Genomic DNA, 26,813 nt, shown 5'->3' with positions numbered 1-26,813 from the left:
ATATTCCATCGTAGCTCTATGTTGATATTCTGGCCTTTCTGATTTGTCACTGCAGTAGTCTTTGTAGTCTTTGCTCTCTTACAACAGAAAGTCCATAGATACTGCTTGCTTGTTAGGATGGAACACATACTGAACAAATCTTCCATTAAGTTGACAGCATTGCAAAGCCAAGTTGAGCAGTGACAGTGTCCTTTGACTCCCATGTAGAGCAAGCTGGTTGGCTGTGAGAGAATTTTCGGCTATTAGTCTTTCCAGCATGCTTCAGAAGGTTCGAACATAAAATAAACTTGATCCTAACACGTATTGAAGTAGTATACTTTTCTGGAGAAACTTCATTGAATAGAATAGAAACTGTTACATGAGGCAAATTAGTGGGGCCCACGTGCCACGTTTATTTCACAACCTCCAAATGCGTCACGTTGCTGGCCATTTGCAGTTTACAAATACAAAGCGAACCTTTTGTGTTTTAGCCCGCATATAGTTTCCGGCCCTACTCAGGTACATTAAGGACTGGGACCAGCAATTATTGCTGATTCAGCGGAAACGAAGCTCCGCCCACGATTTTTACTATCAATTGTGCAGTAAAAATGGAGTTTTGCTGCTCTAATCTTTAGCTCAAATTCCGGAGCGTAAAACCTTAGTTAAAGTGTTTACTTTTTAGTGCAGTAGTTAGTTCAAAGCTATATGCAGGCACTACCGTTAGCGCCTAACAGTGGGATCATGGGATCAATGAAAAGTAAGTTATTAGCCTTTACATGCAAAATATTAAGCTGAAAAAGTACTTTATTTAGAAAATCTCACCTTTAGCTGATCCCACTGTTAAGCGCTAACGGTAGTGCCTGTATATAACTTTGAACTAACTACTGCACTAAAAAGTAAACACTTTAACTAAGGTTTTACGCTCCGGAATTTGAGCTAAAGATTAGAGCAGCAAAACTCCATTTTTACTGCACAATTGATAGTAAAAATCGTGGGCAGAGCTTCGTTTCCGCTGAATCAGCAATAATTGCTGGTCCCAGTCCTTAATGTAGAGTAATCAATCGAATATCGGGCGGCACCTATTTCCGGACACGGCCACGCCTAACTAGAGAACAGCTGTGATCATTTATTGCCAGCAGTACATAGCAGGGGCCCCTACTAACCTGGACACAAAATTTCGAGTCGTATCATTAGTCGTAGTAGAAGCAAGAGCTCTTGAAACGCAAAATACGGACATACGCATGATCATCCAATCTGTTGTATTCTCGTTTAGCCACTGCAGAGACCTCTTGTAAAGAGCAAACAGAACGATAAGTATACCTAAAGAAAGATAGACTACTGTGCTATACAAACAGCATCTAAACAAAACTCTTGGTGCTATACAAATTACACAGTTCAAGTAATCGTTGTAGTGAAGGTTAAAGTGCGGACATCTTCTCTTTCATTGCTGCCTCCCTGATCACACTACCTCAGCAGATCAATTTCAAACACGTGGATGGATTAAAGTTAGCTGATGAACGTGTGCATGTGAAGGGCTCTGTACTGGACCTTTAGCTTGCTTTGAAATTTGTGAGTTACACTTACTTGGTTGTAATGTTTTTGTACACAGTGTGTAGACTCTACCAATCATACCAAACATCACATGACTAATGAAAAACACATGACTAATGAAAAATTATAAAACTAATGAACAGTTATATAACACAATACTGCAAAATGATTCACAAAAAAATAGATCTAACAGCATTCAAAACGGATTTCTTTGGCATTTTCTATAACAATTCCCACACATTCACAGTGATACCATTGCCCACAATTGTCACACTTCACCCAATCACCACTATCAGCATTAGTGCACCTACGGCTGATGCACAGACCTACACAAGAAACATTAACTTTAATGACAATGGGTGCATACAAGTGTGAAGGGAATACCTTGACTGCTCACAACACCAGTTTTAGTAACCTTCTGCGAGACTGAAATATGGAGCAATATCAAGTTTCTAATATATACGTTACTTTCTCACAACTTACTAGTCTTCCTTGGACGCCCAACATTGTGCTTGTTGATAGCCACAGACTCTGAGAGAAAATGATTTGTATAACTGTAGAGCTCAATGTCATGAGTGTGTGTGTGTGTAATACCTCGAGTGTTCATAGGACAAAGTGGAGAAACCCTCCGCAGCACTAATTTTAAGAAAACAAATATAAAGGTGTATACATGTAAAACTTATAAGTAAGTGTGTACTACTATTCTAAATTAACTGTAGCTTACCAGTTCTCGTTGCATGACCAGCAGTACTACAGTGTGTAACTGACACAGGCTCTGCAAAGATCATAAATTTACATTATGTACAATAACCAGACAGTAAGCACATGACGTGAGGCTAGGTGCAGACAGTGTGGTGCATATTTACCTCCATTATTGAGACAAAAATGGAACAGTGTATACAACTTACTGGTTTACCTTCAACTTCCTGTGATCTTGACCCACTATTCTCAGCTCCTAAATAATTATTAATTAGACGTTAATTTTCAAAGCCACAATGTCTGCATGTATTTTTTAAACACCTTGACTATTCCCGGTTACTGTAACGGGTGGAGTAACCTTCCGGGAGACTAAAGAGAAGCAAAATGAAAAGTTATAAGTTTGTCCCCTCACAGCATATTTATACAACATACCCGTTTTCTTCGGGCGGCCAACAGGGCCTTTCTTGCTGTCTGGACCTTGACTGATGAGCCTGCCATTTTTCTTCGCAGTAGCTGACACAGGCTCTGTGACAATTAACGCATTTATAATTAACTACTACATGTCTGTAGGTTGGATCATGCTACACCAAGTAGCGATCATGAACCATTTAGTGCCTAATGATGGTATAATATACCTTCAACTTCCTGTGATCCAGTATTCTCAGCTCCTAAATAAATAAACGAGACACCTTAATAATTATTTCCAAAGCCACAATGTCTGCATGTATTTTTAAACACCTTGACTGTTCACAGTTGCTGTAACAGGTAGAGTAACCTTCCGGGAGACTAAAAAGAAGCAAAATGAAAGTTTATAAGTTTGTCCCACATGCTTACAGCATAATTATACAACATACCAGTTTTCCTTGGGCACCTAACAGGACGTTTCTTGCTGTCTTGACTGATGAGACTGCCATTTTTCTTCGCAGCAGCTCAATTATAAAACATGAAGGTCACCTACATGTATGCATTTAATTGGATCGCACAGTGTAATAATAACGTTAACTATTGGATCGTAATAATAACGCAACCATTAGATCGTAATAATAACGCAACCATTGGATTGTAATAATAACGTATAAACTATTGTATCATAATAAAGTTATTAATATGCAAATAGTTATTATTATGATCCAGTAAAGGTTACTATTATGATCCAATAGTTAACATTATTATTACACTATACGATCCATATACACGTACATGTAGCTAGTACATGTGATCATGCTATACAAGTACATGTAGCGATTATGTACCATTAAATTTTAGTGCCTAATGGTTACATGTAAGTACAAATCAAATGTACATATACCCTCAACTCTTGACCCACTATTCTCAGCTCGTAAATAAATTAATTAGACGTTAATTTTCAAAGCCACAACGTCTGCATGTATTTTTTAAACACCTTGACTATTTACAGTTATTTTAATGGGTGGAGTAACCTTCTGGGAGACTACGCAAAAATGAAATTTATAAGTTTGTCCCCTCACAGTAAAATTATACAAAACATACTGTACCAGTTTTCCGTGGGCGCCCAAGAGGGGGAAGCTTCTTGTTGGACACAGACTCTGTACTGTTCACAGGACCAGGTGGTGAAACTTTCTGCGAGACTAAAATGGCGCAAAATGAACTTTCCAAAAACTACCCAATAATTTACCAGTTTATATTTACAGCTCTTTACTGATAACGGATCTGTGTGAATCATGTTGGCTTATCATGTATGCAACTGTACCTGTATATGGTACATGTATGCACACTCATTCACATATTCATGTGTGAGATATACCTTGACTGTTCCCAGGAACAGGTGGAGTAACTTCCTGTGAGCCTGAAATAAAAAAGTTTCTAATAAACATACTGTATAAATTAATTATGTAACTTTGTACAATTATAGTACAGCAAACATTTACATTGTAGCTCACCAGCTCTCGGCAGACAACTGCCAGTAGTATCAGGCACAGACTCTGTTTCACGATCTGAACAAAGCAGCATGTTATTATAGGGTACACAACTGTATTACAGAGTGAAAATCAAACACGCTGTATCATGAGTACATATTATATTCTTTACCTGGTCCAATAGATTCATCTCCTGAATAGCACCAACTATCAAAAAGGGCATCCACAATAGGATCACAATAATCATCTACAGTAATAAAAAAAACCAGTCATTATTGTGTTCGCAAATATCCAATACAGCACATATAATATGTACATGTACCTGGTCCGAACGATCTTCTACCTTCTGAATCATCAGCATCTTCAAAAGCAGGAAACAAATATTACGTAAAGTGTATAATGAAGTGTATTGTACATGTAAGTACCTGGTTGAGGAGACACTTCTAAATCCGACTCACGCTCGTCAGTTTGTTTGTTACAGGTACCACCAGCTACATGTATGAAACAAAAATGTGTGTACACGTACTGTACACTCTAGAGAACGAATGTAACGTTCCACATGTAACACACAAAACCCACCTTGTGGATGATACATTTCAAGCCATAGTTTATACCTTCCCTTTGGTGCAAGATCATAGCCTTCAAGCAGCCTCGTTTCAAAACGGTCCCACTCGTTGTCGGTGAAGACAACATCACTCTCAGGAACAGCTGCATAAATAATTATAAGCTATAATTATACGACCAAACATAACAGTACTTTGACTCACAGTTAGTCGATTCTTTGGGCAACCTTGCGGGTGTGAGAGTTTGCTTCTGTTTCTGTTTCTTTGCTTCTTGCTTCTGAAGTCTCTTCTGCTGAGCTTGTTTCTTCTTAAGTTCCTTCTCAAGCTTCATTTGTTCCTTTTGGTTAATAATCTTCAGATTTTCAGAACTTGTTAGCACCCGTCCACTGCCAACTGGCTTAGCTTGTTGGGTGTGCAACTCAGGCACCGTCACTGCAGAAAGACATTTCGTAACAGCAGTCTGTCGTAGAACACAGCTGTTTTTAGCAGGACTCTTAGCAGGGGAGTCACCATCAGAAGAGTCTGTTTCTTCAACACTTGCATCATTTAGATGTATAGATCTTGATGGACTGCAGTTGTAGAGTGGTATGAAATTAAGGCCTGTTTCCTGTGCCAAGCTTGAAACCCGATCCTTAAAATCAGCAACAGGTAGCCTAATTGCCTCTCGATTAAAAGGGACTATGCCTGTGCATCGAAATCCACTTATGGCATTAGCTGGGGGGGTCATTGATGCAAACCATGCTTTGTTGAACAGCCGAGAAAACTCGTATCGGGTCACCATTTTTCCACCACTTTGTGCCATATAACTATGACATTCCTTCCTCCAGTCCTTCCTCCAGGCACGCTTCAGTGGCCCAAAACAGCCCTTATCAAGGGGTTGTGTTAAATGCGTTGTATTCGGCGGGAGACAGAAGAGTATTACCTGCTCCGAAGCTGCAAGTCTCACAGTACTCGGCTGGTAATGGGTAGAATGGCCATCCATTATTAACAACACAGGACGCACTGGAGATGCATTAGGCAAAAATTGGCACTTAAACCAGTCTTCAAACAACACACTATCAATCCATCCATTTTTTGATGTTCCATACCTAGTTCCTGGTACTTCTCCATAAGTCCAAGCTGTTTTAATGTTCATTCTGTCAAATATAATCATAGGAGGAATGATTTGACCTGTTGCACTGACAGCTGAAACACATGTAAGCTGTGCTTTATTTCCGGTTGAGATTTTTATTGGGTGTTTTACACCTCTGACAGTGATGATTTTTGGAGGTGCAGGGTCGAGGGGCATGCCTGTTTCGTCCATGTTGTAGATTTGGGATGGGCAATCGAGTAAATCATTCTCTGTCAGCGTCTGCTCCAACAAGTCATAATAGCAAGAAAGTACTTGGGGAGAACTTGCTACAGCCCTTGAGTATGATAATGGCTCTGCAGCACGTACAGCTAGTTCACCATGCCTCTTCTTAAACGAGGTCCACCACCCATCAGTGACTACGGCAGTTCGAAGTCCTTTTGTTTGAACAATGTTACGAACCAGTGCCAAAACTTCCTGTTTGGATTTTGCATAGCCCATTGATGCACAACCAACCACAGAGAAAACTAACAAGTTCATTCTCTTCCTCATCAGTGAGGAGCTTTGGTGGGCCACTTCTCGCCCCAAACTGAGAGCCCATCTTCAATATGTGCTAAGTATACTTTATAGAGGGTACTTTCAGTCCATGACTTGTAAGAGGTTGACTATCGCGGTGGCGAGAGAGTAAAAGTTCTTCGTGCGACAAACACACGGTCATTCAAGCTGAGCTGAGCCATCAAACAACTGCAAACAACAAAAATATGCATATTAAAAACCAAAGGAATACTTTGTATCCTGTGCCTTATACCCACAACAGCAGGTTCTTGCAATTAGCCTACCACAGGTAAAGTGGCTGGGCATGAGACTGTGTACGTTTAAATGTATGTGCAGAATAGCTAGCACTATATTTCTATTCAAGGGGCATACTTTTACACACGTGCCTGGCCTTAGGTGTGCTGGCATGCCAATCACATGCCCCTTTACAGGCTAAACTACACATATGGCCTATTACAAAGCTCTAGGCTTGAATTTGAAATTATATTCTCCGTTCCAATGCCTAAGAGCTCTGGTAGCTCAGTAGTAAGAGCATCTGACTATTATTCAGAAAGTCTCAGGTTCATGTAACAGTTTAATCATACACACTGTGTACAAAAACATTACAACCAAGTAAGTGTAACTCACAAATTTCAAAGCAAGCTAAAGGTCCAGTACAGAGCCCTTCACATGCACACGTTCATCAGCTAACTTTAATCCATCCACGTGTTTGAAATCGATCTGCTGAGGTAGTGTGATCAGGGAGGCAGCAATGGAAGAGAAGATGTCCGCACTTTAACCTTCACTACAACGATTACTTGAACTGTGTAATTTGTATAGCACCAAGAGTTTTGTTTAGATGCTGTTTGTATAGCACAGTAGTCTATCTTTCTTTAGGTATACTTATCGTTCTGTTTGCTCTTTACAAGAGGTCTCTGCAGTGGCTAAACGAGAATACAACAGATTGGATGATCATGCGTATGTCCGTATTTTGCGTTTCAAGAGCTCTTGCTTCTACTACGACTAATGATACGACTCGAAATTTTGTGTCCAGGTTAGTAGGGGCCCCTGCTATGTACTGCTGGCAATAAATGATCACAGCTGTTCTCTAGTTAGGCGTGGCCGTGTCCGGAAATAGGTGCCGCCCGATATTCGATTGATTACTCTACCTGAGTAAAACCATTAAACATTAACTTGGTATGGCCTAATATCAAAATCAAGTAGAGCTAGGATTAGGTCTAGAGACTGTAATGTGATTTTTAACCCAATGAAATGCAAGTATTGCCTCTGTGGAATTTGTTAAGTCAAATGACTTAATTTAAATTTAGGCAGGAAATCTACCGTCTCGGGGCTACGAAGAAACTCCAAAGAAGAAGATGGCTGGACTCTTCAGCGCCATAGGGGTAAACACAACTTAGCTAGTGTTCTATCACTAGATATGCTCGTACTGTACTGGTAAATAAAACGAGTGGGCATGGAGCAGTGTGTTGCTTCGCTCACAAAGTGTTAGGTGCCTAATTAAGAACCTCGTGCTTATAATAACCACCACTCATTATTTCCTTCATAGAATTATCCAGGAATTCGATTTCGAGTGCCATCATACCAATTCTCCCTTCGGCCAGCACTTTATCAAAGTCGCCATTTAGTACGTCATTTAGTACGTCAGCATTAAAACATTTGATTGACAGAAATGTCCAACCCCCCCCTACACTCTACTGTTTGGATGCCTTGGATGACGGCTTGAAGGTATCTGTGAATCTTACAAGCGAAACTAGAGCTGGTGATTACATATCAAAAGCTTTGAAAGTCAAAGTTCTAGTGGGCAAAGCTTTGAAACTATTGCCAGACATCAACGCAATGCCGGTTAAAACCCGAAGATTTCCGGACGTAACAATTAAAGATGAAACTGGAGCAACATTTTTTATATGCGAGGTCGAATCATACAAGGACACTACTCTAAAGCTAGCCATTCACTTAGCACAAATGCTGTCATCACTGAGAAACCGGTGTATCCAAGAAAAATCCCTTCAAGGGTTTTACTTTCCGTATGGGAGTATTCAATGCGTTCTCTTGGTCACGGTGACATGGAATTATCATCATATGAAATTCATCGAGGATCATGTCCCTTGTGACCTTCATGCCTCTCTCAAACGCGTCTATTTAAAGAATAAAACTCTTTGGGACAAGAGATGGGATGAATCAAAACGTTTCCTCTTTGCTTACCCAGTATGCCCAAACAACATCACTGGGACATTTGGGGCTGGAGCAAAACAAATCATGTCTGGCCAGAGTGTCGTCATCGTGAATTCAACTCAGCAGCTGGTCAGGCGGAGGTATCGAGATTGTTCGTTCTGTTAAATGAAGGGTGGAGATCCAAGTCAATCGGGTTTCCCATTTCCTGTGGAACTAACCCGTTTACCTACTTCAGGTACCAAATGTACTTACCACCGCTCGTGCCTAACGAAATAAAAAAAAAAGTGTATTGGTACTTAGAAGTTTTAGTGCAAATCATCGAAGAGCTTCATCAACTAAACATGTTTGTGTGGCAGTGGATTGGACCACTTTGGTTCTAATAGACTTAGACAGAAGCATTCGTGCGGACACAGGTGCACTGATCATATCAAGCGAGTTCTGTAGTGACACCTCGAACGAACCTGAAAATGAAATGTACCGCTTGCCTAGATTTGTATCAAATCAGTGGACTGCTAAAAATTTAGATTGGAAGCAGGTTGGGCTCCTCTTTCATCGGTTATTTAAAGATGACACTGACCACAGGGACTACAAGATTTGTATGCCCTTTTTTGAAAAGCACTGGTAAGAAATGATTATACACTTATACAAATGATAATTTTATTACTCATTCCCATTCTTAGGTGAGTTCGATGAACTGGTACTTCAAGATATTATATCAAAGAGAGATTGATAAACCGGTACTTCAAAGACAGTTTAATTAGCAAGAAATTATCTTGTTGTATAATGTCTTTTGCACCTTTGTCTGTATAATGTCTTTTGTCTTTTTCTTTTTATTATTGCAAAATTCCACACTGTGCGCTCTATAAAAAAATTATACTTGTATACTTTGCATTCGGTATAATTATAGACATCCCTTAATTAATTGGCATGGTTTGAGTGAGGTCCATGCATGCACAGCACTACTTCTCCTTCAGTTTTTGCAACTTTCAAGTCTATAAATAACCAGCACCAACACGAACACTCCATTGGTGTATGAGCCGCTCAGCTCTACTTCCTCCTATTTTTTCACACAATGTTTTTTGCACTTGTTTGTACACTTTTTGTGGTACACTAGCTTAATCGAATATCTGCAGTAAAAACAGCAACTTGCTACATGAATTTATTTACACTGATTGCATTTTTTTTGGTATCAGTCTGTTATAACAATCATGCAGTTCTTGTACTAGTATTAGTATAGCAATAATTATTATACAGCTCAGAATAAAAATTTCAGAATAAAATTTCAATATACATACTCGGTGTATGTAAAAAGTACTAGGACTGCTATATAGATTTCTCCAAAAATTACAGACTAAGACTACTATTTACGTTCTAATTAGGTAATTACACTGTTTAGTCTCAGTAGGAAGTTCTTCAGCATTCTAATAAAGGAATAGGACAATGTGACAAAATATAGAGCTAGACTATTATAGCATACTTTTGAGCATGTTATTAATATAGGCATGTTGAACTAACCGATGAATGATGAGTGGTCCGCCTAAAGTGGCCTTGATATTTCCAGCACTACAACATAAACAATATCATTCAATAACAAGCTAGGTGAGAATTTACAAATGCACTGATTTTCACAGATAAGGTACGATAGGGTCACCTGAAAAATTAAAGCGCTGATACCTCGATGGAGGTGCCAAAGCTACATAACATAAAGCTAGCTTTTATACATTATGATGAACATTTTTAATTTTGCAGCACAAAGAGTGGGTAATGATCACGATTAGATGCCAAAAGTTCAAGCCTAATATTATGGCTGCAAGTCAGCAGGCATAACTCGAGAACAAAGCTTTACTTTGCAAATCCACAAATACGAATCCAAGAAAACATGACTAGAAGCCTATAGAAACTCTTACTTGCACTTCATTGATCCTTGAGCAGCTGTAACAGTCTACACACACAGACACAGCAGCTGTAACAGTCTACACACACACACACACACACAAACACACTACCGTATACCTCTGCGCACCGAGGCATAACTAGCTCAACCTACGCTTGTATTGCTTGTGGCTAAGCAATGTGGTTAACTTACAAGCTGTGAGTATTAGTATCTGTTGACATGAGTGCATGCATGACTGTACAAGTCCAGGACACACTAAGCTTGTACAACAAGTGGGAATTGCTGATAATAATTATTATGTGTAAAACGAACACAGGGAATTTGCATGTAATCTAATTAGTGTACGTAGTATTAGCCATCATTCAGTCTAAATTTCACTTACCACAATGACCATCAGAACAGACAAAACCAAAACAGACAAAACAAAGAGCGTTGACAACGTTATCACTGGTATAGGTCTGTCATTGTTGGGTCTGCACCAAGAGATCGAGCTGCACAAAAACATTATTAGGCTTGTCCCCATTTGAGTGATTGTGACTCACTTGATATGATATAAATGTCGTTCGTGTTTCTCGGTGCAGACACCTGACCACACCTAGAAACAACCCTCACTTCTGCTGTAAGGTGGTCATTACCTGACAGGGTGAGGTTCATATCAACGTAATTTTCAGTTACGTTGAACCTCACCACTGTCATTTGGTTAATTGTCACACTACCAAGGACACCACCTAGGTACCAATTTTGGACTAATATGGAAAACAGCCCCACCAGTGTATGTCATGGTGGCATTAACCACAGGGGGTGGGTGTTGCTGCAAACATAAAGAAACAAATAGTATAGTTTGGGGGGAATACATGTAGGAATAATGTGTAGGAATAATGACACTACAACTTGCATGTAGTTTTACTAAGCCACACTGGTACTCACATGATCGTGTCAGTTGTATAGATTTGGATACCAGTGTTGAGCATGTGATATTGACAGTGTCAATGCCTCTCAATACCAACTCTGATGCCAGAGGGTTATTGCTGATGAGGGATATGGAAATATCCCCATCAGCAAATGTGTTGGTGGCTGGCGGTGAGTCCTGCAAACACAGGTTGGTTAAGTCCGTTTCATAAATATGGGTGCATTGCAATCCATTCATTGTTGTTGTGTAATGGTTTCATTGTGTACCTTTATATATTTGGCATTCATATTATATACGTAAAATGGATCAGGATGATAACATCATTGCCATGATTACCACCTTGTTGCGTATGTTAACTTGTTAAACAATCACTTTCATGGTACAATCTTAGTATTAAAAGAAATACAGTACAGATATTTAGGGCTGCTATCACGTATTTTGTATACAGTAGGCATACAAATTATAAATTTTCACGTTTTCTGAGCATTTTTTTCAACAAAGTTGATGTAATCAGAGCTAAAATGAGTTTATACCAAATATCCACCTTGTTTCTAGTAGATCTCACTAAGAGCTTTCTTTTGATACCAATATGGCTTCGGTATTGGAGGCAGCATATTCAAAACTATTGGTTAAGGTAAGTCGTATTTGGTCACAGTTAACGCACAAGATAGTAACCATGGTAATAATGTTATCGGTATTCATGTTTACAATACATTTTGGAAAAAATAATGTGTAATTGACGAGATTTTTTATAGTACACTTTTTCTTCAATTTCAAGAAAAAACGGCCTTAACCTACCTGAGTCTGATACCCTACAGCGGCATCTAAAAACGGTGAGGCCTGCCAAAAGATTGCAGGCCCACTAACCCGGCATGTCGTAGCATCACCGTCACAATAGCTGGTTGGTGACGGTGACACCAGGTCCACGATTTGCCCTGTACAGAAACAGATACACTGACCAATCAGAGCACCATTAATTAACCCAAGGTGCGTAGGATCTCCTGGAAGCTAAATCACTGCTATTTACAACACAACAACAACACAATAAGTTGAATAAGTTGAATACAAGAGAGCATAAACTAACTTGTACACTGGCTCTTACGTAGATCATTATTTCAACACTAATCATGCGATGCAGCCAGGGGCAGATCCAGTAATTTTATAGCGGGGGAATCACAAAATAAAAAAGATCAACTGTTTTCCAATGCTCTAGTTTTGGATCTATTTTGTGTTTCTTACCTTTCACACAACTTGCCGTCAGTAAGATGGCTGCGATCTGCACCACAAAACGAAAATGAACAATGTGTTGTGAGAAACATTTTAATGAATTCAACGTATACATGTACATGTAGTAAAGTAAATAAATATTATGTGACGCAGTTAGACACTGTTTTGGAGGTATCTATGGGATTTAGAAGCCCTTTAGTATCCCGAGGGAACTACAAAGTGCCTGAGGGCTTCTAAATCACATGGACACTGACAAAATGGTGTCTTACCCATCTAGATATTAGTGCGCATGCAAAAAACCTTGCCTTTGAGGATATAACTTTTCAGGTTGGTTGACAGAAGTTAAAAGTTGAAGTGCAGTCAGCCATGACAACTAATTGCATTAGTAGGACACTGCGTGGTCATGGGTTGAGTGCACTTCAACTTTTAACTTCTGCCAACCAACCTGAAATCCCTCTTTACTAGAAATTCTAAGTAAGTTGTAGGTTAGCCTTGATTCCAGGCCAACGGCCTGGTATACACTGTCTGTACATGCGTCATTTGCCCCAAGATTCTTGATCGAGATATCTTAGTAAACTTCTCGAGTTGAACGAATTTTTTACCCCACGAAACTTACCCGCTATACGGTACTCAGGGTTGGTACCATAAATAATGAAGTGCCTTTAAGGGCCTTATTCCTTAGTCTCGCAAGCAGACGTGGGAGGGAGGGAACGTCTGGTCACTATTGCAGCAGCACTGAGGAATGTAGTCACGTGCAAGATATTTGTTAATTAACCAAATTCACATGTAGACAAATATTTTCCTTCGCAGCTAGCTAGCTCTTGCTTGGTCTGAGGTCCTTGTAACCGAGTTCCTTCGCAGCCAGGTATGGTTCAACACTAAAATTAGCCTTTGCTAGAGTCAATAATCCTTCTTTTCACGTTCATTTTATGCGGAAAATATACGGGGTGTTACCGCCCCACTATGACGTGGACAAACCTGATTGGCACTGCCAACATTCTGGCAGGGGTCCACGGAATTGCTGCAATAGTGACCAGACGTTCCCTCCCTCCCATCCCTCCCATGTCTGCACCTTATTCTGGATCTAATGCGCATGCGCGCTAATCACCACGTGTCCATTTAAACCCCACCCAGCACCTAGCAGAATCAATCTTCTTTGTTGCTTCCTAGATTCTTGAGGTCCTGGTAAGCCACAAAACACAACAATGATACTATATACAATAGATAACGTGTGTCTACATAAGTCAGTTTTAGATAGAAGCGCTTTTTAACAAGGAATCCATTAGTACAGGGTTTTGCAGAATCTTTGAAATAGAGCGTTCCTTATATGGATATCTAATGTTTACACATTGTGGTGTCATTACATAATTTATTGTGGTGAAATGCCTGATTGGGAAACAAAATTCAAAAAGATCAAGGCATTATTTGGGATACAAGATGGAGAATAGTGACATGCTGACTAAGATCTACAACTTTCTGGTTGATAACAGGTAACCATATAAGATAACCATATAAGGAACGCTTCAATGCACAACGCTTTTTTGTAGATATTGCAAAGATTCTGCAAAACCCTGTATATGAAACATTCAATTTCAGTGAAGTATGAAAACTTTATGAAGGTCGAACTCAACACAAATAGTTCCTATTTAGTCTCATATGAATCAGCCGCTCCCTAGAGGTGCACTTTAGTCTTAGTCCAGAGGTCATTGCACAATGGATGCCATTACATCAGTGTCAAAACCAAAAGAATTCGATTATTTCCAACGCATGTAAAAGGTCAACCGCAAACGCTTGACTTAGCAGCTATGAATTTTTGTTTAGCTTGCTCCAAGAACGTTGCTAAAAACAAGAAAAGGTTGCACTACGGTGGCCCTGAGTGCTACTCCTAGTTGGGAGTTGGCAATTGGCAGTTGGCAATTGGTAGTTCGTGACCTTTAAACTTCGCAACAAACTAATGCCAGGAATTAATCTGTTTCTCTAAGCCTTCATTGATGGGGACAAGCCCTACTTAATGTACATTGTATAGTGGACACACGTTAGTAAAGACTACATCTTCTACGCCAGTTAGCAAATGTTGTATATATTATCAAGAGTTCATTAGGAAGAGTACGCAACTCCAATAGACTGTGCATAAAAAGCATTCCTCACTTCCTACGTCACAGATACTGGCTGTTGTAACCGCAACAAGTAGGAAAGGCAATGAATAAAATTAGTAACTCATTGCCTTTCCTACTGGCAGTTGTAAATGACATCATCAACAAAAAGCACAGCATTCCATTTTGGTTGAATATTATCAGCGTCAGTAGTGATAATTATCACATACATAAATATGTTATTCATTGCATATTTGATTTTACAGTTTATACAACAGCATGTGGTTATAGGCCGGTTGTGACGAGGGTTGAAGAAACGCCTATTATGGTTTTAAGTGGAGTTGCGTACTCTTCCTAATGAACTCTTGATATTATAGATCTTTGCACAGCCTCTAATCTTTTAACCATAACCTCAACCTCAATAGAATCTAAGATTTATAAAAAGTGCCATGCAAAACCTGTTTCTATATTCCCCCCCCTCCCTCCCTACTGTACATATATGATTAATATTGCCGTTTTAGACCAGCTAGATATCTATTGGTGTCAGTATCAATTTTAACTTACATAAAAGCAGGCTAATTATTGTTGCAAAGTTTAAAGGTTATACAAACTGCCAACTCCCAACTCCCAACTGCCAACTACGCGTTTAAACTATCAAGTAGCAACTACCAACTATGCATTTGAACTATCAACTAGGAGTAGCACTCAGGGCTGTCTATTGCACAGCACTAGTGCAGTCAACTCAACTTACTATAGCTCCTTGACTGGCTAACAGTAGCCCAGCGCTAGCTATAAATGTGTCCTACTGTATAAAACGCATATAGTATACGCTTTTTATCATTCCTTTAATTTATGTCAATCTTTGATCTGATTGGTCCGACCTGGCCAAAAAATTTAGACTAAAGTGCAGACAGTCTCTCTAGGGAGCGGCTGATTCATGAGACTAATTCCTATTCATGTCCTTTGTTCTTGTTTTAACTCCTCCAAAACATCACCACTGTTTTCAAATGATTTTCCTTGTACATGCAGGAACACCCTTTGTATCTACTAAGATCGAGTTGCGGTGGTGCTCTGCATCCGTTTTGTTTGTGGGGTATAGATTACAAGAAAACATGAGTGTGTAACCCGGCAAAAAAAGGTACGACAAGAGCACGCTGACTCTTTGTATACGGCATGAACAATGACGAACAATCACTCTCCACGGCCTCCTGTGTTTGTGTAATTTTACCTACATTTGAGCAGCAATATACCTGAATGTTTTTGCAGTAAAATTTATGTATTTTATGATCTTCATAATCCTTCATAATTGTAATTGTTTTCATATTTGACTTGTTATCCAGTCTACTTATGTACAGACAACCTCTGCTGTGTTGAGAGCAAGAGTTTATGATAGAGAGAGAGTATCGAGTAGGCATACTGCATGTGTATCAGATGTATGCGGAGAGTAACGTGACTTCCTGTATCTGTCACAAGCTTGGAATTTGCACACTGACCAATCCAAGCGTGGGTGATGTAATCTATCAACCCATCCAAGTGTGGGTGATGTAATCTACTTTCTTGATAATGACATCACCCACACTTGGATTGGTCAGTGTGCAAATTCCAGGGTTGTGACAGATACAGGAAGTCACGTTACTCTCCGCATACAATTATGCCTACGTTCGATACTCTCTCCTCTATCATATACTCTTGGTGCTAGTGATAGCTTTGTGGACGTAACATAAATATAATTATGTGACAGGCTCTGGGAAAAGGGACATATTGGAGCAGGCTCTGATAGAACAAAGAAATACTTACGCATTAATGTTTAGTCATAGATAGTAGAGGACCATAATACTGAGTCATGCGGTCAAATTCTAGTGACTTCGTTTTAAAGTCAGCAAAGTCAAGCAGGCTCATCACATCTAAATGTTTGTTTCTTGTACAACAGCCAAGTGCCCAACAGCCAAGTGCCTAAGTTTATTACTATTACTAAGTTAACCCAGAGATAAAGGCCAAGCACCTCCGTTGGATGAGGCTAGTTGAGTAAAAAGGAGCGTGTAATGAGCAAAAAGGGGTGTCCCCTCTACTATCTTGGTTTAGATAAAACAGCACAGTTGAGAAACGCCCACTCAAAATTGCTAAATTGGTGGATATGGATGCATGCTTAGACAAAGCGCTTCGGTACAGTAGAAAGAGTGGATTCAAAGCTCCAGATTTTACAGAGAGGTAGTAGGACTGTAGAAAACTATAAGCTAGGAAGGAGGACAGGAACCAAGCCTATGTACCTGAGATTGCAGTATTTTTCAAGTGGATTGATCACACCCACTTAATTTTACCACGTGTAAATTTTGCACACGAGCAACTTTGCACAGGAGCAACACCCACTTTAATACGGCTAGAATGAATAATATCAAGAGTTTATGATAGAGAGAGTATCGAACGTAGGCATACTGTGAGTAACGTGACTTCCTGTATCTGTCACAAGCTTGGAATTTGACCTGACCAATCCAAGCGTGGGTGATGTAATCTATCAACCGTGATGTAATCTACTTTCTTGATAGATGACATCACCCACACTTGGATTGGTCAGTGTGCAAATTCCAAGCTTGTGACAGATACAGGAAGTCACGTTACTCTCCGCATACATCTGATGTACAGTATGCCTACGTTCGATACTCTCTCTCTATCATAAACTCTTGATAATATTCATGATGCTATTGCGTAACAGGCCAGAACAAAACTGTGGACAGGCTTGATTCCCGACCTCCCTTACAGAGGGAGGCGACGCCCGACTACATAATAGGCTGAATTTGGGGCAGTGCTCAAAAGCATAATAGGGGGCAGAATTATTTCTACCTACTCAGATATACTCGAGGTTTTGCAGTTTGGAAATCTAGGCACCGCGGGAGAATAATAATACGGACAATAATTATTTTTTGTATAGGATTTGATTTCCTAAAGAGCAACATGTACATGTAGGTGGACATGTACCTACATGTACAATGTAGCTGTCAAGGAGGGCCCCGGGCTGGCCAATATCGTCTCGAGTGATCCCTGTGGCTAGCCGTCAGTCGTCACCAGGAGCTGGGGGGGAGGAGGATATAGCTCTGATAGCAGTGATAAACTGTACCCCCCCCCCACACACACACAGGCACAGGCTCATAGCTAAGGCCACTCCAAATGAGACTGTAGTTTCCCGTCCAACTCGCGCTTCTTGCTTTAGCAACCTCATTGATAGTCATTATGATACATCCGCTTATAATTTACTAGAGTCTCTGACGGGAAACTACAGTCTCATTTGGAGTGGCCTAATGTACTGTACACAACTTCCCCCCCTACAAGTGGATAGGCCTGGAAGGGGACAGAAGCTTCAATAACCATGCAGCCTTGGCCAGCCCAAAAGTACCAAATTATTTTCAGGCTCTAAATCTGAAACGCTCTGCTCAAGGCCCTCCTGCAATTAATTATAATACGTGAGTAAGCTTAATGGATAGATATACAGCTCTCTTCAAATTGCAAGTAATTTTTTTCCACCTGTACAGTGGAAGACAAACAAAAGGACTTTATATATCAGCTAGAGCAGTTACAGCACATGCATAATTATAATAAATTTATTTGTCTAGTTCACATATAATCATCTCACTTAATAAGCCATAATTATAGCTAGCTAGCTTACTGCTTGTGTCTTGGTACCATGGTGTCAGTAGTTTGAATTAATTTCTATTTAAAGCACTAGCGCTGCGGCTTTAAATCAACTGACCGCGGCCACTATAAAGGAACAATTCGCCGCTAGCTGCACAATTTAGATGGCCACCTTTACCTGCATTTTTGTAAAGATCGTCAGTAAGAAGAAGAGTTAGGAGTTCAGGAACAACGCATTTGTGCTCTCCTTGGTGAGTAGATTCAGATTCACTGTTTTTTTTTTATGTTTGAAAGAAATGCCATGCCTTATGGATGGCTAGTCTTGGACGATATTATTATGCAGCTACAGTAAGATGTTACTGAAACTGAAAGTGCCCTGATGGAGTTTACAATGGCTCTGAGCCGTGAGAGAGATGCTTTCTAAAATATATCAAGCCTACATGATGTTATTAAGCAGCAGCAAGCATGAGCCTACTGCGGGAAACTCGCAAAAAGAATTTCAGTCCATTCAAGAGAGTAACGGTAGATATGCTGAAACCTGAGATATGAGCCTACTGTGGGAAACTCGCAAAAAGAATTTCAGTCCATTCAAGAGAGTAACGGTAAGTACTTAAGTATGAATGGAACGTTTTGTGCACTGTGCCGGCCGTGTAAATTGTGTGTGTTTCATTAATAGCTTTTTATTTTCTAGACTTGGTTTGTGGGAGAAGTAGGGAAAGATACGTGTGGTGTATACGTGTGGTGTGACCAGTTTCATATTCAGGATGAACACTACAAACGTATTGGTATTCTCGTTGGGATGTCCTTGGTTCAAGGTGGTTCAGGTTACCCTCATTACTGGAAAAGAAGAAATTGAGGTGAAGAATGCTGTGGAAAAGGTATTAACTATAGGTAATGTGTATGACATAGCTCACTGAGTGTCATGACAAACTGGTGGACGTGACGAAACCACTCTCGGTTGAAGATGTTCCGAATTTGGTCAAAAGCATTGCTCTCCATGTCAAAGCACTGGATCGATCCAGTTTATGGCTGGAATCTGGCACGGAGTACCCAATATTTTTCAAGTATTTCTTTGTGAAGTCGGAAACTACTTTCTTGGATGCAGGTAAGCTAAGGAGTTTTTTCACAAGCCACTTTGGTGCTTCAAATTTTCTTTTGGCATCCTTAGTACTAACTGAACGACATTGCAGTGATAGTAAAACTTCACCCAGTTAAAGGAAAACTAATTACTGTGTCATGCAGACATTCCATAGCTTATTGTGAAAAGGCCTATTAGTACACGTGTTGTAATTCGTTAGCCCATTAGCCCATAATCAAAGTAAGATTCAATACTCAATCTGCTTGAGTCGAAGTCATTTTCATCGGTTGGTAGCAGTGCCAATACAGAATACCTACATCTTTTGTAGGTCAAAGTTTATCGTTACATAATTATGTTAAAATGTTGTATTCAGACGTTACACTTCAAGATGTACTAGCGTTCTTCACAAGCTATACCATTTCTGAGCTTCTCAGAAATGGCATGTTTCACCGTATCCTACAGCATCTACTTGCAGTCTTTCCATTACCTTACCTACGAAGTACTCTGCCTTCCGTGAACACTTTTTGTATGCCTTTTTGTATGCTATGAAGCATCACGGTGGCTTTGGACTTTATTGATGTGTTTCACCACTTTAGAAACAATTGTATTGACTTTGTATTGACTGAGTATTGGTTTCAGTCATTAATTTTATCATGCGTGTTTCATCTGGAGCCATGCTGTCATCGAACTCGATGCTAGCAGATGAGCATATTTTCGAGGTTGACTTTAATTTCGAAGTGCATGCTTCAATTCCACATCAATTCCACATCCATGCTGTCTTTCAGCGTTAAACCACCATTCGCGTTAAATGTCCATCAAAAAACGACAAGGACTGTTGCACTGCTTAAGGGCTCGGCAATATCTTCAAAGTTTCTTCGATTGTAATTTTAGACTTGCCGATCTCCTATGCCCTGCCTTCCCCACGGGTGACGACGTGGCAAACTGCAAGGCTTAATTTTAAACTAGCCGATCTCCTATGCCCTGCCTTCCCCACGGGTCACGACCCAGCAGTGGCAAACTAGCAGGGGGTGTAACACCATGAAGTGTTGCCATGTCAGGTGTTGCCATGTCAGGTGTTCTCTGTAGGGATTTCAACGTTAATGATAATATTATTCATCACCAATGATGTCATAAGTACATATAAACCACCCGCTTCACATGTTATTTCCGGGCTATTAGGTACTAGTTGTTACCTGTTGTAATCAAGTATTACAGCTGGACTGGAAAACACAAAATATTGAAATACCCACGTGTACGTGTGGATTTGTGTAGCAACCATGGCAATTCCAAAGGCAAAGGTAGAGTTTTCAGAGGAGGAGAGATAGTTAAAGCATATGATGGTGGCATGGAGACTTCAAAAGATGTTTGGAAAAGAAGAAAGTGCAATTAAGGTTGGTATGTAACTACCGTACCTATGCAGATTGAACATTGAACATAACCTTAACCAGACTGAACACAATTTTAGAACTAAAAAAGCACCAACTGGTTGCTGTAATTAATTTGTTACGGTGCTTTTAATATACCAAGCACTTTACCTTTTACTAGAACATTATTACATGTATGTGGATGCATTATAACTGTCTAGATGCATACAGATACCAAAAATCAAACGTAGATCCACCTGCGTACTAAAAGCCTGCACTATAGACACTAATTTGAGGGGTTCTATAAACAGTGTACAACATTAATTACGGTATCTCACTGGAGAAAGATATACCCCACGTTGCTGTGCATTGATATAGAGTGGAGGTAACCGTGTGATGTTGCCCCCCCCCCATTCCTCTACCCTTAGTTCCTACATGTACTCGAAATAATTATATTTTGAACAATGCATGCATATGGCCCCATTATGGCCCCATTATAGAATTGGATAGGAAATAAGAGGAAGAGGTGCCAGAGCAATGACACAGAAAAACCCATGCCGAAAAAACCTCCACAGAAGCTGAGGTCTCCCAATTGTTACAATTATAATTGTAGGTACGTGTTACCTTTATAAATTTTTTCATGAAGATTCCGCTGGCCCCTCCATGGCTCATACATGTCTTAAACTGGTGTTACAAATATTTATACAGCAGGGGGCTCCAGGGGCTGGAGCCCCTCTTGCAGTGCTTGTCCCAATAAGTGAGACCCCCCCTAAAACATATTCCTACGCTATGCCTGCACGTTGTTAAAATTACAAGGGTGTAATAAAAGTCATACAGTCCCTTTCGTGTTATATTTTTATTACACGGTCGCATCGCCTCGCCTCAAGGCATGATTTGGTAAGGAGTCGTCATGATAATAATTATAACTACATCAGCCGAGGACGAGGGCGCGAGGCGGCCAATGATGGCATAAATTCGATAGTGGACAATACGTGGACAATACGTGTCATAATTATACCCATAATTATACCCACTGGAATAAACTATTGAAAACAAACAGCAAGCTTGTCCGTACAGCTTGTAGTTTGCCCCACCCTTCCTCCAGCCTTCCTGATGCCCGAAGGCCCACCCATCTATCCTACTCTTGCCAACAAGGGTCTAGCTTCTTTTTAGCTGTGTAGATGTAGTATAAAATCAGTGAGCATTCACCCACGCATTCGCTATTATGATACAGAATCTCATAAGGTCAACCCTATATATAGCTATTATAACATTTCACATGTCTTTTCCTTGCCGTTATAGTTTAGATACATCTTAAAGTTTACGTCCATGGCGAATTAATTGCTGTTGAAATTCCAACATGTGTATACTTCGGGTATTACACATAATTATATTTATACATGGATACATGGATAACCGTCTGGCTCAATTTTCCTCCAGTTAGATATATGCTACCAAGGGCGTATCTTGATGCTACTTATACACTGGGCTTTAAGTAGCTATAGTTAGCCAATGATTAATTATTATTGCTATCGTGCTTTGTGGTTTAGTACGGTGATATCATCACACTCACTTAATTGCAGGCACTCTCTGACCTGGGGTAGAAGAACCGCTTGGCTGCTGAAAAGTGGAAGCAGATGACTGGTGAAGAGAAAGGGAAGTGGGAAGTACAAACAAATGGCCGATGGTGGAGAATCCACACACTTTGGCACGAAACTCAAAGAATTTTGAGCAACCTGCAAGAATGTACATGTAAGATTGATCACTGTAACAATGGCTTACTTTTGCCTATGTACTGTGAGCGCATACATGTATATCCACAATTGATACGCGTATACATACGGTTGATACGTTATATATGGTTTCTGTTACATATTTATTTCAGAGACTACTACAAGTCCATTGTATATACTTGTTTTTGTTTTTGTTTTTGTGTGACTGTGACTGGGCTGATGTGACTGGGCTGAGAAGTTTGGAGTACACGTGACGTTCAATGACAGGTACTCAGAGTGGTTGTAAATTCTTGGAGACCAATCCCACATCCTCAACTAAACCAGGTGTGTTCCTGTTATTATATCAGTGCTAACCCCAGCCTTCAAGCATGAAAGAGTTGCGTTCAGTCGTGCCAAATATTGTGAGTTTTATGAGTTGTTTCCAAGCAGGTATATAATTATACTCATGATCATAATTATTTTTAATGCTGTTGGTGAATCTCAAACAAGAGTGCCATATAAGCTTCTCAAACCTGAACATGTGATTGGTCTCCCTCCTGGCATTACCCTGAGGCCAACATGTGTCACGATGGTTTCATTACAATGACTTTTAGTTCTGAGCATGCGCAATAAATTTTTAATTTTTGACTGGTATTTCCTGGGGGTAGCCCTAATTGAGTACGTGCAAATCATTCAGTATTGCTGATATCAGCACAAAAACATTGAACAACAACAAGACGAGAGGAGCTCTCTTCTTTGGTCCAAGTTTGACGCTCACCCTGTGAGCGGTTGAAAAGTTACGCTTTGGTAGGGTGGCAGTTTTCAAAAGACTGCACTGCGAGTTCAACAATTTTCTGGAGCAGAGAGGATGTTGTAAAGAGAAGAAGAAAGGCAGCTGCTGCGTTGAGTTTTATACATCATAGAATTTTGCTACCAGTGTGTGTGAGTGCCCAGTATACTATACCATGTACCAGTTGAAAGCTAGGGAACTTATAGTAGCTAGCTAGCTAAAGACTCAGCACAGTAAGACACTTTTCTGTTGAGAGGGTAGAGCTAGCACCTCAACTGTAATAATTATATAATAGCCGGCCGGCCATAGCCAAACATTTATGCCAGCACCCGCAATCCAACTCAAAGGCTCGAGAGAGTGATGAAAGAACATTATCTGAAGAACTGCCCTGAAAATTTCAGGGCTAGGATACCTACAATCAAGAGAAGGACAGATGTTGGCGTAGACTAGACTTGGGTGTGGATGGATTCTGCCCCTTGCTCTGAGTGGAAGCCTACTCCCACACCCCATCTCCTGATCCATGGCACTATGTTGTCCTCCAGCATATGAAGCTTGGGAGTGACTCTCTTATTAGCCATTCGGTAAGCCTTCATAAAGTCTTTAATGCTGTTCTCTTTAATGCTGTTCTCTGCAAAATGTCCCATAGTTGTTTCACGTATAATGTAAATGTGCATACCTAACTGTGACACTTCGCTCTCTTCTAATACAGTTGTGGCAATTTGCAAACAAATCTTTCTGCTATCACCTCAGAGTCGTCTGCTAATAGCGGACAGTGGATCATAGTTGTCTCGATGATGGATGATGTAATGAGGCCGATGTTGGGTTGCTATAATTATTATCACAACGTAAGTTACATATACCTTTAGACAAGTATGGACAACAAATGTCCCGGAATAATAGGCCTGTCGTTCGACACCTATGGTTTTAAGCACCTTCTCAATACCCCGATTGCATGGACTGTCTTGCTTGTCAAAGGGCACTTTGGTTTTTTGGCCATAAGTATAATTATAATTACTCATTACAAAGAAAATATAATATAGCTTACTAAATCTGCAGCTCTCCTTCTACAATCTCTTGCTTGCTCTCGCAGGGACTCAAGTTGATCACTGCTTCATGATCGAGAGTTGTCCAGATCGCAAGATCGTCGAAGAAGTCTGCTTCATCTTCCAGTTCGTCGGCCTCATGATACAGCGTATCCATTTCTCGGAGGTTGTCCATGCGGAGGTTGTCAATGTGCAGGTTGTCGATGTGCTTCTGGAAACCTATGCCTCCGGCATGACCATGTGAGCGTTGCTGAAGAGCTATCAGCACGTCCAAGTGATGGACATCCTCCTCAAACAAGGTGAAAAGCTTAAGAAAAACACCTAAACTGATGTGTAGGCTTGGTAGACACACCCTAATAAAGAATTTTCCATTGATAATCTCTATTTTGACAATTTAAGGTTTTGTTTACTTACCTGATCTAAATTACATTGTTGTACTCTTTCGCTTTCTTCAGGTTCCCACCACCCTTCTGAATAAACTTTGTGTGATCGATGTCTAGTGTACGAGGGGAGGGGAGCTCTGATTCCGCTTCGTTGGACTGGATGGTGATAGCTGCATCTCAGTGGATGTGACATGGCACCACAAGCAACAATGTCGACATGTAAGATCGAACTGAACACTTAAAGAACATTTGTGCTTAACTGACCAGCTGCCCCTGAAAGTCCGTATATTCTGCACTGGAACTCGTAGTCCCCAAACAAAAAAACACTGTCCCTGAAAAATCAATTGTACTTTGTTGGTTATCACCTTCATTGTGGTACTTACTGCCATGTCAATGCCATGAGGGCCTCGACTTGGGACTTGGTCTCTGTACCCATCGAGACTATCGTGAAGATTCGTGACAGAATCGTTAGCCTCAAAGCAGGCAAACACAAATGTGTTGTTGATTGAGTTAGGGTGAGCTACGTTTGCAAGCTGCAGGGACATCTTAAATGTCCCACCACCTTTGTCTCCTCCAACCTTAACCCAAACTTCATTCATCATCTGGGATCAATCCGTTGTGCCACGTCAGTCGAGTGCAACTAATTGTGAAATGTCAAGCTTGAAACGAGTACTAATTACCTCTGGTTGGAATCCAACAACCAAATCACTAACTTGCTGATGTCAGGGACTTGGGCATAAGCAGCACCACGAATCTCAAACCCTCCCCCTGTTCTGTTGAAAGTAAACATGGCCTCCTCAGCTAGGATGTCAACAGGTATGATATTCTTAATGAGTTTTCGCTGCTTGGCCTCACTTGATAGCCTTTTCCCCCAATGGCATATCCACCTTCATGTACGTACATACGTATAATTATTGTATTGTCTATTTGATTGGATTGTCTATTTGACTTACCGTTTAAGATGTCTTAGCTTATTCCATGGTATACTGAGAGATCAGCTTTCATAGCTAAAACCTCTTCAGGTGACACGGTGGTCTCAGTGATCTTGGCATTTCTGAGGATTTGCTGTCTAGCCTCTGGGGAAGTTCTACGAAATTCATCCTCCAGCTGTCTCTTAGCTGAAGAATCACCCATGACTCTGACTCTTTCCTAGAGTTCTGGTGCAGGTAGACAAGGAGTCTTTCCGAGGTTTACGAATCCGACTCAAGCAAATGGGCTAGGTACGTAAATTTTGGTGTGAAAATATAAGATACATTTCCCTTACCTGTCCCCCTGTTGGTAACTCGCTCTTGTGCAACAATCTTCGCGACGCAACTGCTTTTGTTGGGGTTCTGTCAAGTGGTGACTCGAGAATGGACTGGAGCGAGACCGGGTGAGAGGGGTTTCTGGACGGCCACCACTGGGTGTGACACTGGGTGTGGACTGGTTACTAGGACCGGGGGTGGACTGTGGAGACGGAGTTTGAATCATTAACACCTGTCTTGCCAGGGTTGGAGAGCATCTGGTCACATGGTCACGGAGACTAGTCAAAGGTACGACAGCCTTGCACTTGGGATGGTCACAGTGTAACCTAAAATTCTTGAAAGTGCCTCGGGAAAGGGTCGGGAAAGGGTCTGACATCCGATAGATTTAGAAATTTTCAGAGCACACTGGGCGTTTACATATACTGTGTCTACACTTTGTTTCCACAGGCTCGTCCAAAATGTTGTCACAAGATTGGCAGAGCTGGATTGGGGGTGGTGTGTCACTGAACCTCGACTGGGACGTTGAAAGTTGGGGCATTAATTTCATGGAGTGAATCGACTGGAGCATATGCCCATTAGTAATGCTGTCATGTTTCCCCCCCCTTCCGAACCTTAGGCTTTCTCCCCGCTCGGCAACTCTGTACAAATCTAGCACATGTCTCACATTGTTCGTTACTATGTTGTTTCCAAAATGTTACTCGTAAAGATGATTTTGTGCCATCTTGCTCAATTGCACTTGTAGCACCTGTTGCAAAACCGGGGAGCTGTTGTGTTCCAATTCCGGATCAATCTTTAAATTCTGCAATAGATTTCTTTCTTCGGTTATATTCTTAGAGCACACTCTACAAAGTTTTGCTAGACACTTGACATGCTCCTCCATTGCTAGTACTTATACTTCTTGACTGTGCAGCAGTGCAGCTGGAGCTAGCTAGCTAGCTTTGTGGTAATTGGGTAATTGGTCAAGTGGT

General features: G+C 40.6%; 2 protein-coding genes, 1 long non-coding RNA gene and 1 pseudogene across 7 annotated transcripts; 1 reads left to right on the top strand and 3 right to left on the bottom strand.

Moving 5' to 3' along the window:
• Positions 1-1,590: 1,590 nt before the first annotated feature.
• Positions 1,591-2,592, bottom strand: LOC135333610 (transcription factor 19-like). Its single transcript, XM_064528593.1, has 7 exons — positions 2,551-2,592; positions 2,447-2,485; positions 2,255-2,305; positions 2,125-2,166; positions 2,014-2,061; positions 1,915-1,956; positions 1,591-1,856 (listed from the first exon to the last, which is right to left on the bottom strand). The coding sequence occupies exons 4-7, from the start codon at positions 2,135-2,137 to the stop codon at positions 1,717-1,719; spliced, it is 243 nt and encodes an 80-aa protein (XP_064384663.1). The 5' UTR covers positions 2,138-2,166; positions 2,255-2,305; positions 2,447-2,485; positions 2,551-2,592; the 3' UTR covers positions 1,591-1,716.
• A 284-nt stretch (positions 2,593-2,876) lies between these two features.
• On the bottom strand, positions 2,877-7,083 carry LOC135333609 (uncharacterized; annotated as a pseudogene).
• Positions 7,084-9,743: 2,660 nt separating this feature from the next.
• Positions 9,744-19,887, bottom strand: LOC135333617 (uncharacterized). Of its 4 annotated transcripts, none has more exons than XR_010394002.1 (8): positions 17,585-19,887; positions 12,527-12,563; positions 12,086-12,222; positions 11,305-11,464; positions 10,920-11,188; positions 10,760-10,868; positions 9,999-10,046; positions 9,744-9,904 (listed from the first exon to the last, which is right to left on the bottom strand). XR_010394002.1 is itself a non-coding variant. In XM_064528599.1 (8 exons), exons 1-4 carry the CDS (start codon positions 12,633-12,635, stop codon positions 11,166-11,168), a joined length of 429 nt encoding a protein of 142 aa, XP_064384669.1. In that variant the 5' UTR covers positions 12,636-13,574; the 3' UTR covers positions 9,744-9,904; positions 9,999-10,046; positions 10,760-10,868; positions 10,920-11,012; positions 11,065-11,165. The 4 variants fall into 4 exon arrangements, 3 of the variants coding, with proteins under 3 accessions (XP_064384669.1, XP_064384668.1, XP_064384667.1); XM_064528599.1 differs by lacking the exon at positions 17,585-19,887 and having other exon boundaries at positions 10,920-11,012; positions 11,065-11,188; positions 12,527-13,574; XM_064528598.1 differs by lacking the exon at positions 17,585-19,887 and having other exon boundaries at positions 10,391-10,868; positions 12,527-13,574.
• Positions 19,888-21,938: 2,051 nt separating this feature from the next.
• On the top strand, positions 21,939-26,611 carry LOC135333616 (uncharacterized). 2 transcript variants are annotated; one of them, XR_010393999.1, is made up of 6 exons: positions 21,939-23,756; positions 23,885-24,020; positions 24,266-24,517; positions 24,674-25,417; positions 25,624-26,133; positions 26,293-26,611. It is a non-coding gene; the product is annotated as an uncharacterized LOC135333616 (long non-coding RNA). The 2 variants fall into 2 exon arrangements; XR_010394000.1 differs by having other exon boundaries at positions 24,232-24,517.
• The last annotated feature ends 202 nt before the right edge of the window (positions 26,612-26,813 follow it).

Source organism: Halichondria panicea, chromosome 3 (assembly GCF_963675165.1).
Source record: "Halichondria panicea chromosome 3, odHalPani1.1, whole genome shotgun sequence".
Taxonomy (NCBI): Eukaryota; Metazoa; Porifera; class Demospongiae; order Suberitida; family Halichondriidae; genus Halichondria; species Halichondria panicea.
Note: the sequence above shows the minus strand (reverse complement) of the source record. Positions and strands in the feature narration are given on the sequence as shown.

Excerpts from the sequence above, each read along its gene's own strand:
- LOC135333617 (XM_064528598.1), bottom strand. The coding sequence starts at position 12,635 with ATGTACATGTATACGTTGAATTCATTAAAATGTTTCTCACAACACATT. Across the intron at positions 11,465-12,085 it reads CTGTAGGGTATCAGACTCAG|GACTCACCGCCAGCCACCAA; the intron begins GTAGGTTAAGGC and ends CTGTGTTTGCAG. Across the intron at positions 11,189-11,304 it reads TATACAACTGACACGATCAT|CAACACCCACCCCCTGTGGT; the intron begins GTGAGTACCAGT and ends TTATGTTTGCAG.
- LOC135333610 (XM_064528593.1), bottom strand. Across the intron at positions 1,957-2,013 it reads TGGGCGTCCAAGGAAGACTA|TCTCGCAGAAGGTTACTAAA; the intron begins GTAAGTTGTGAG and ends TCCATATTTCAG. Across the intron at positions 1,857-1,914 it reads TGGTGTTGTGAGCAGTCAAG|GTCTGTGCATCAGCCGTAGG; the intron begins GTATTCCCTTCA and ends TTTCTTGTGTAG.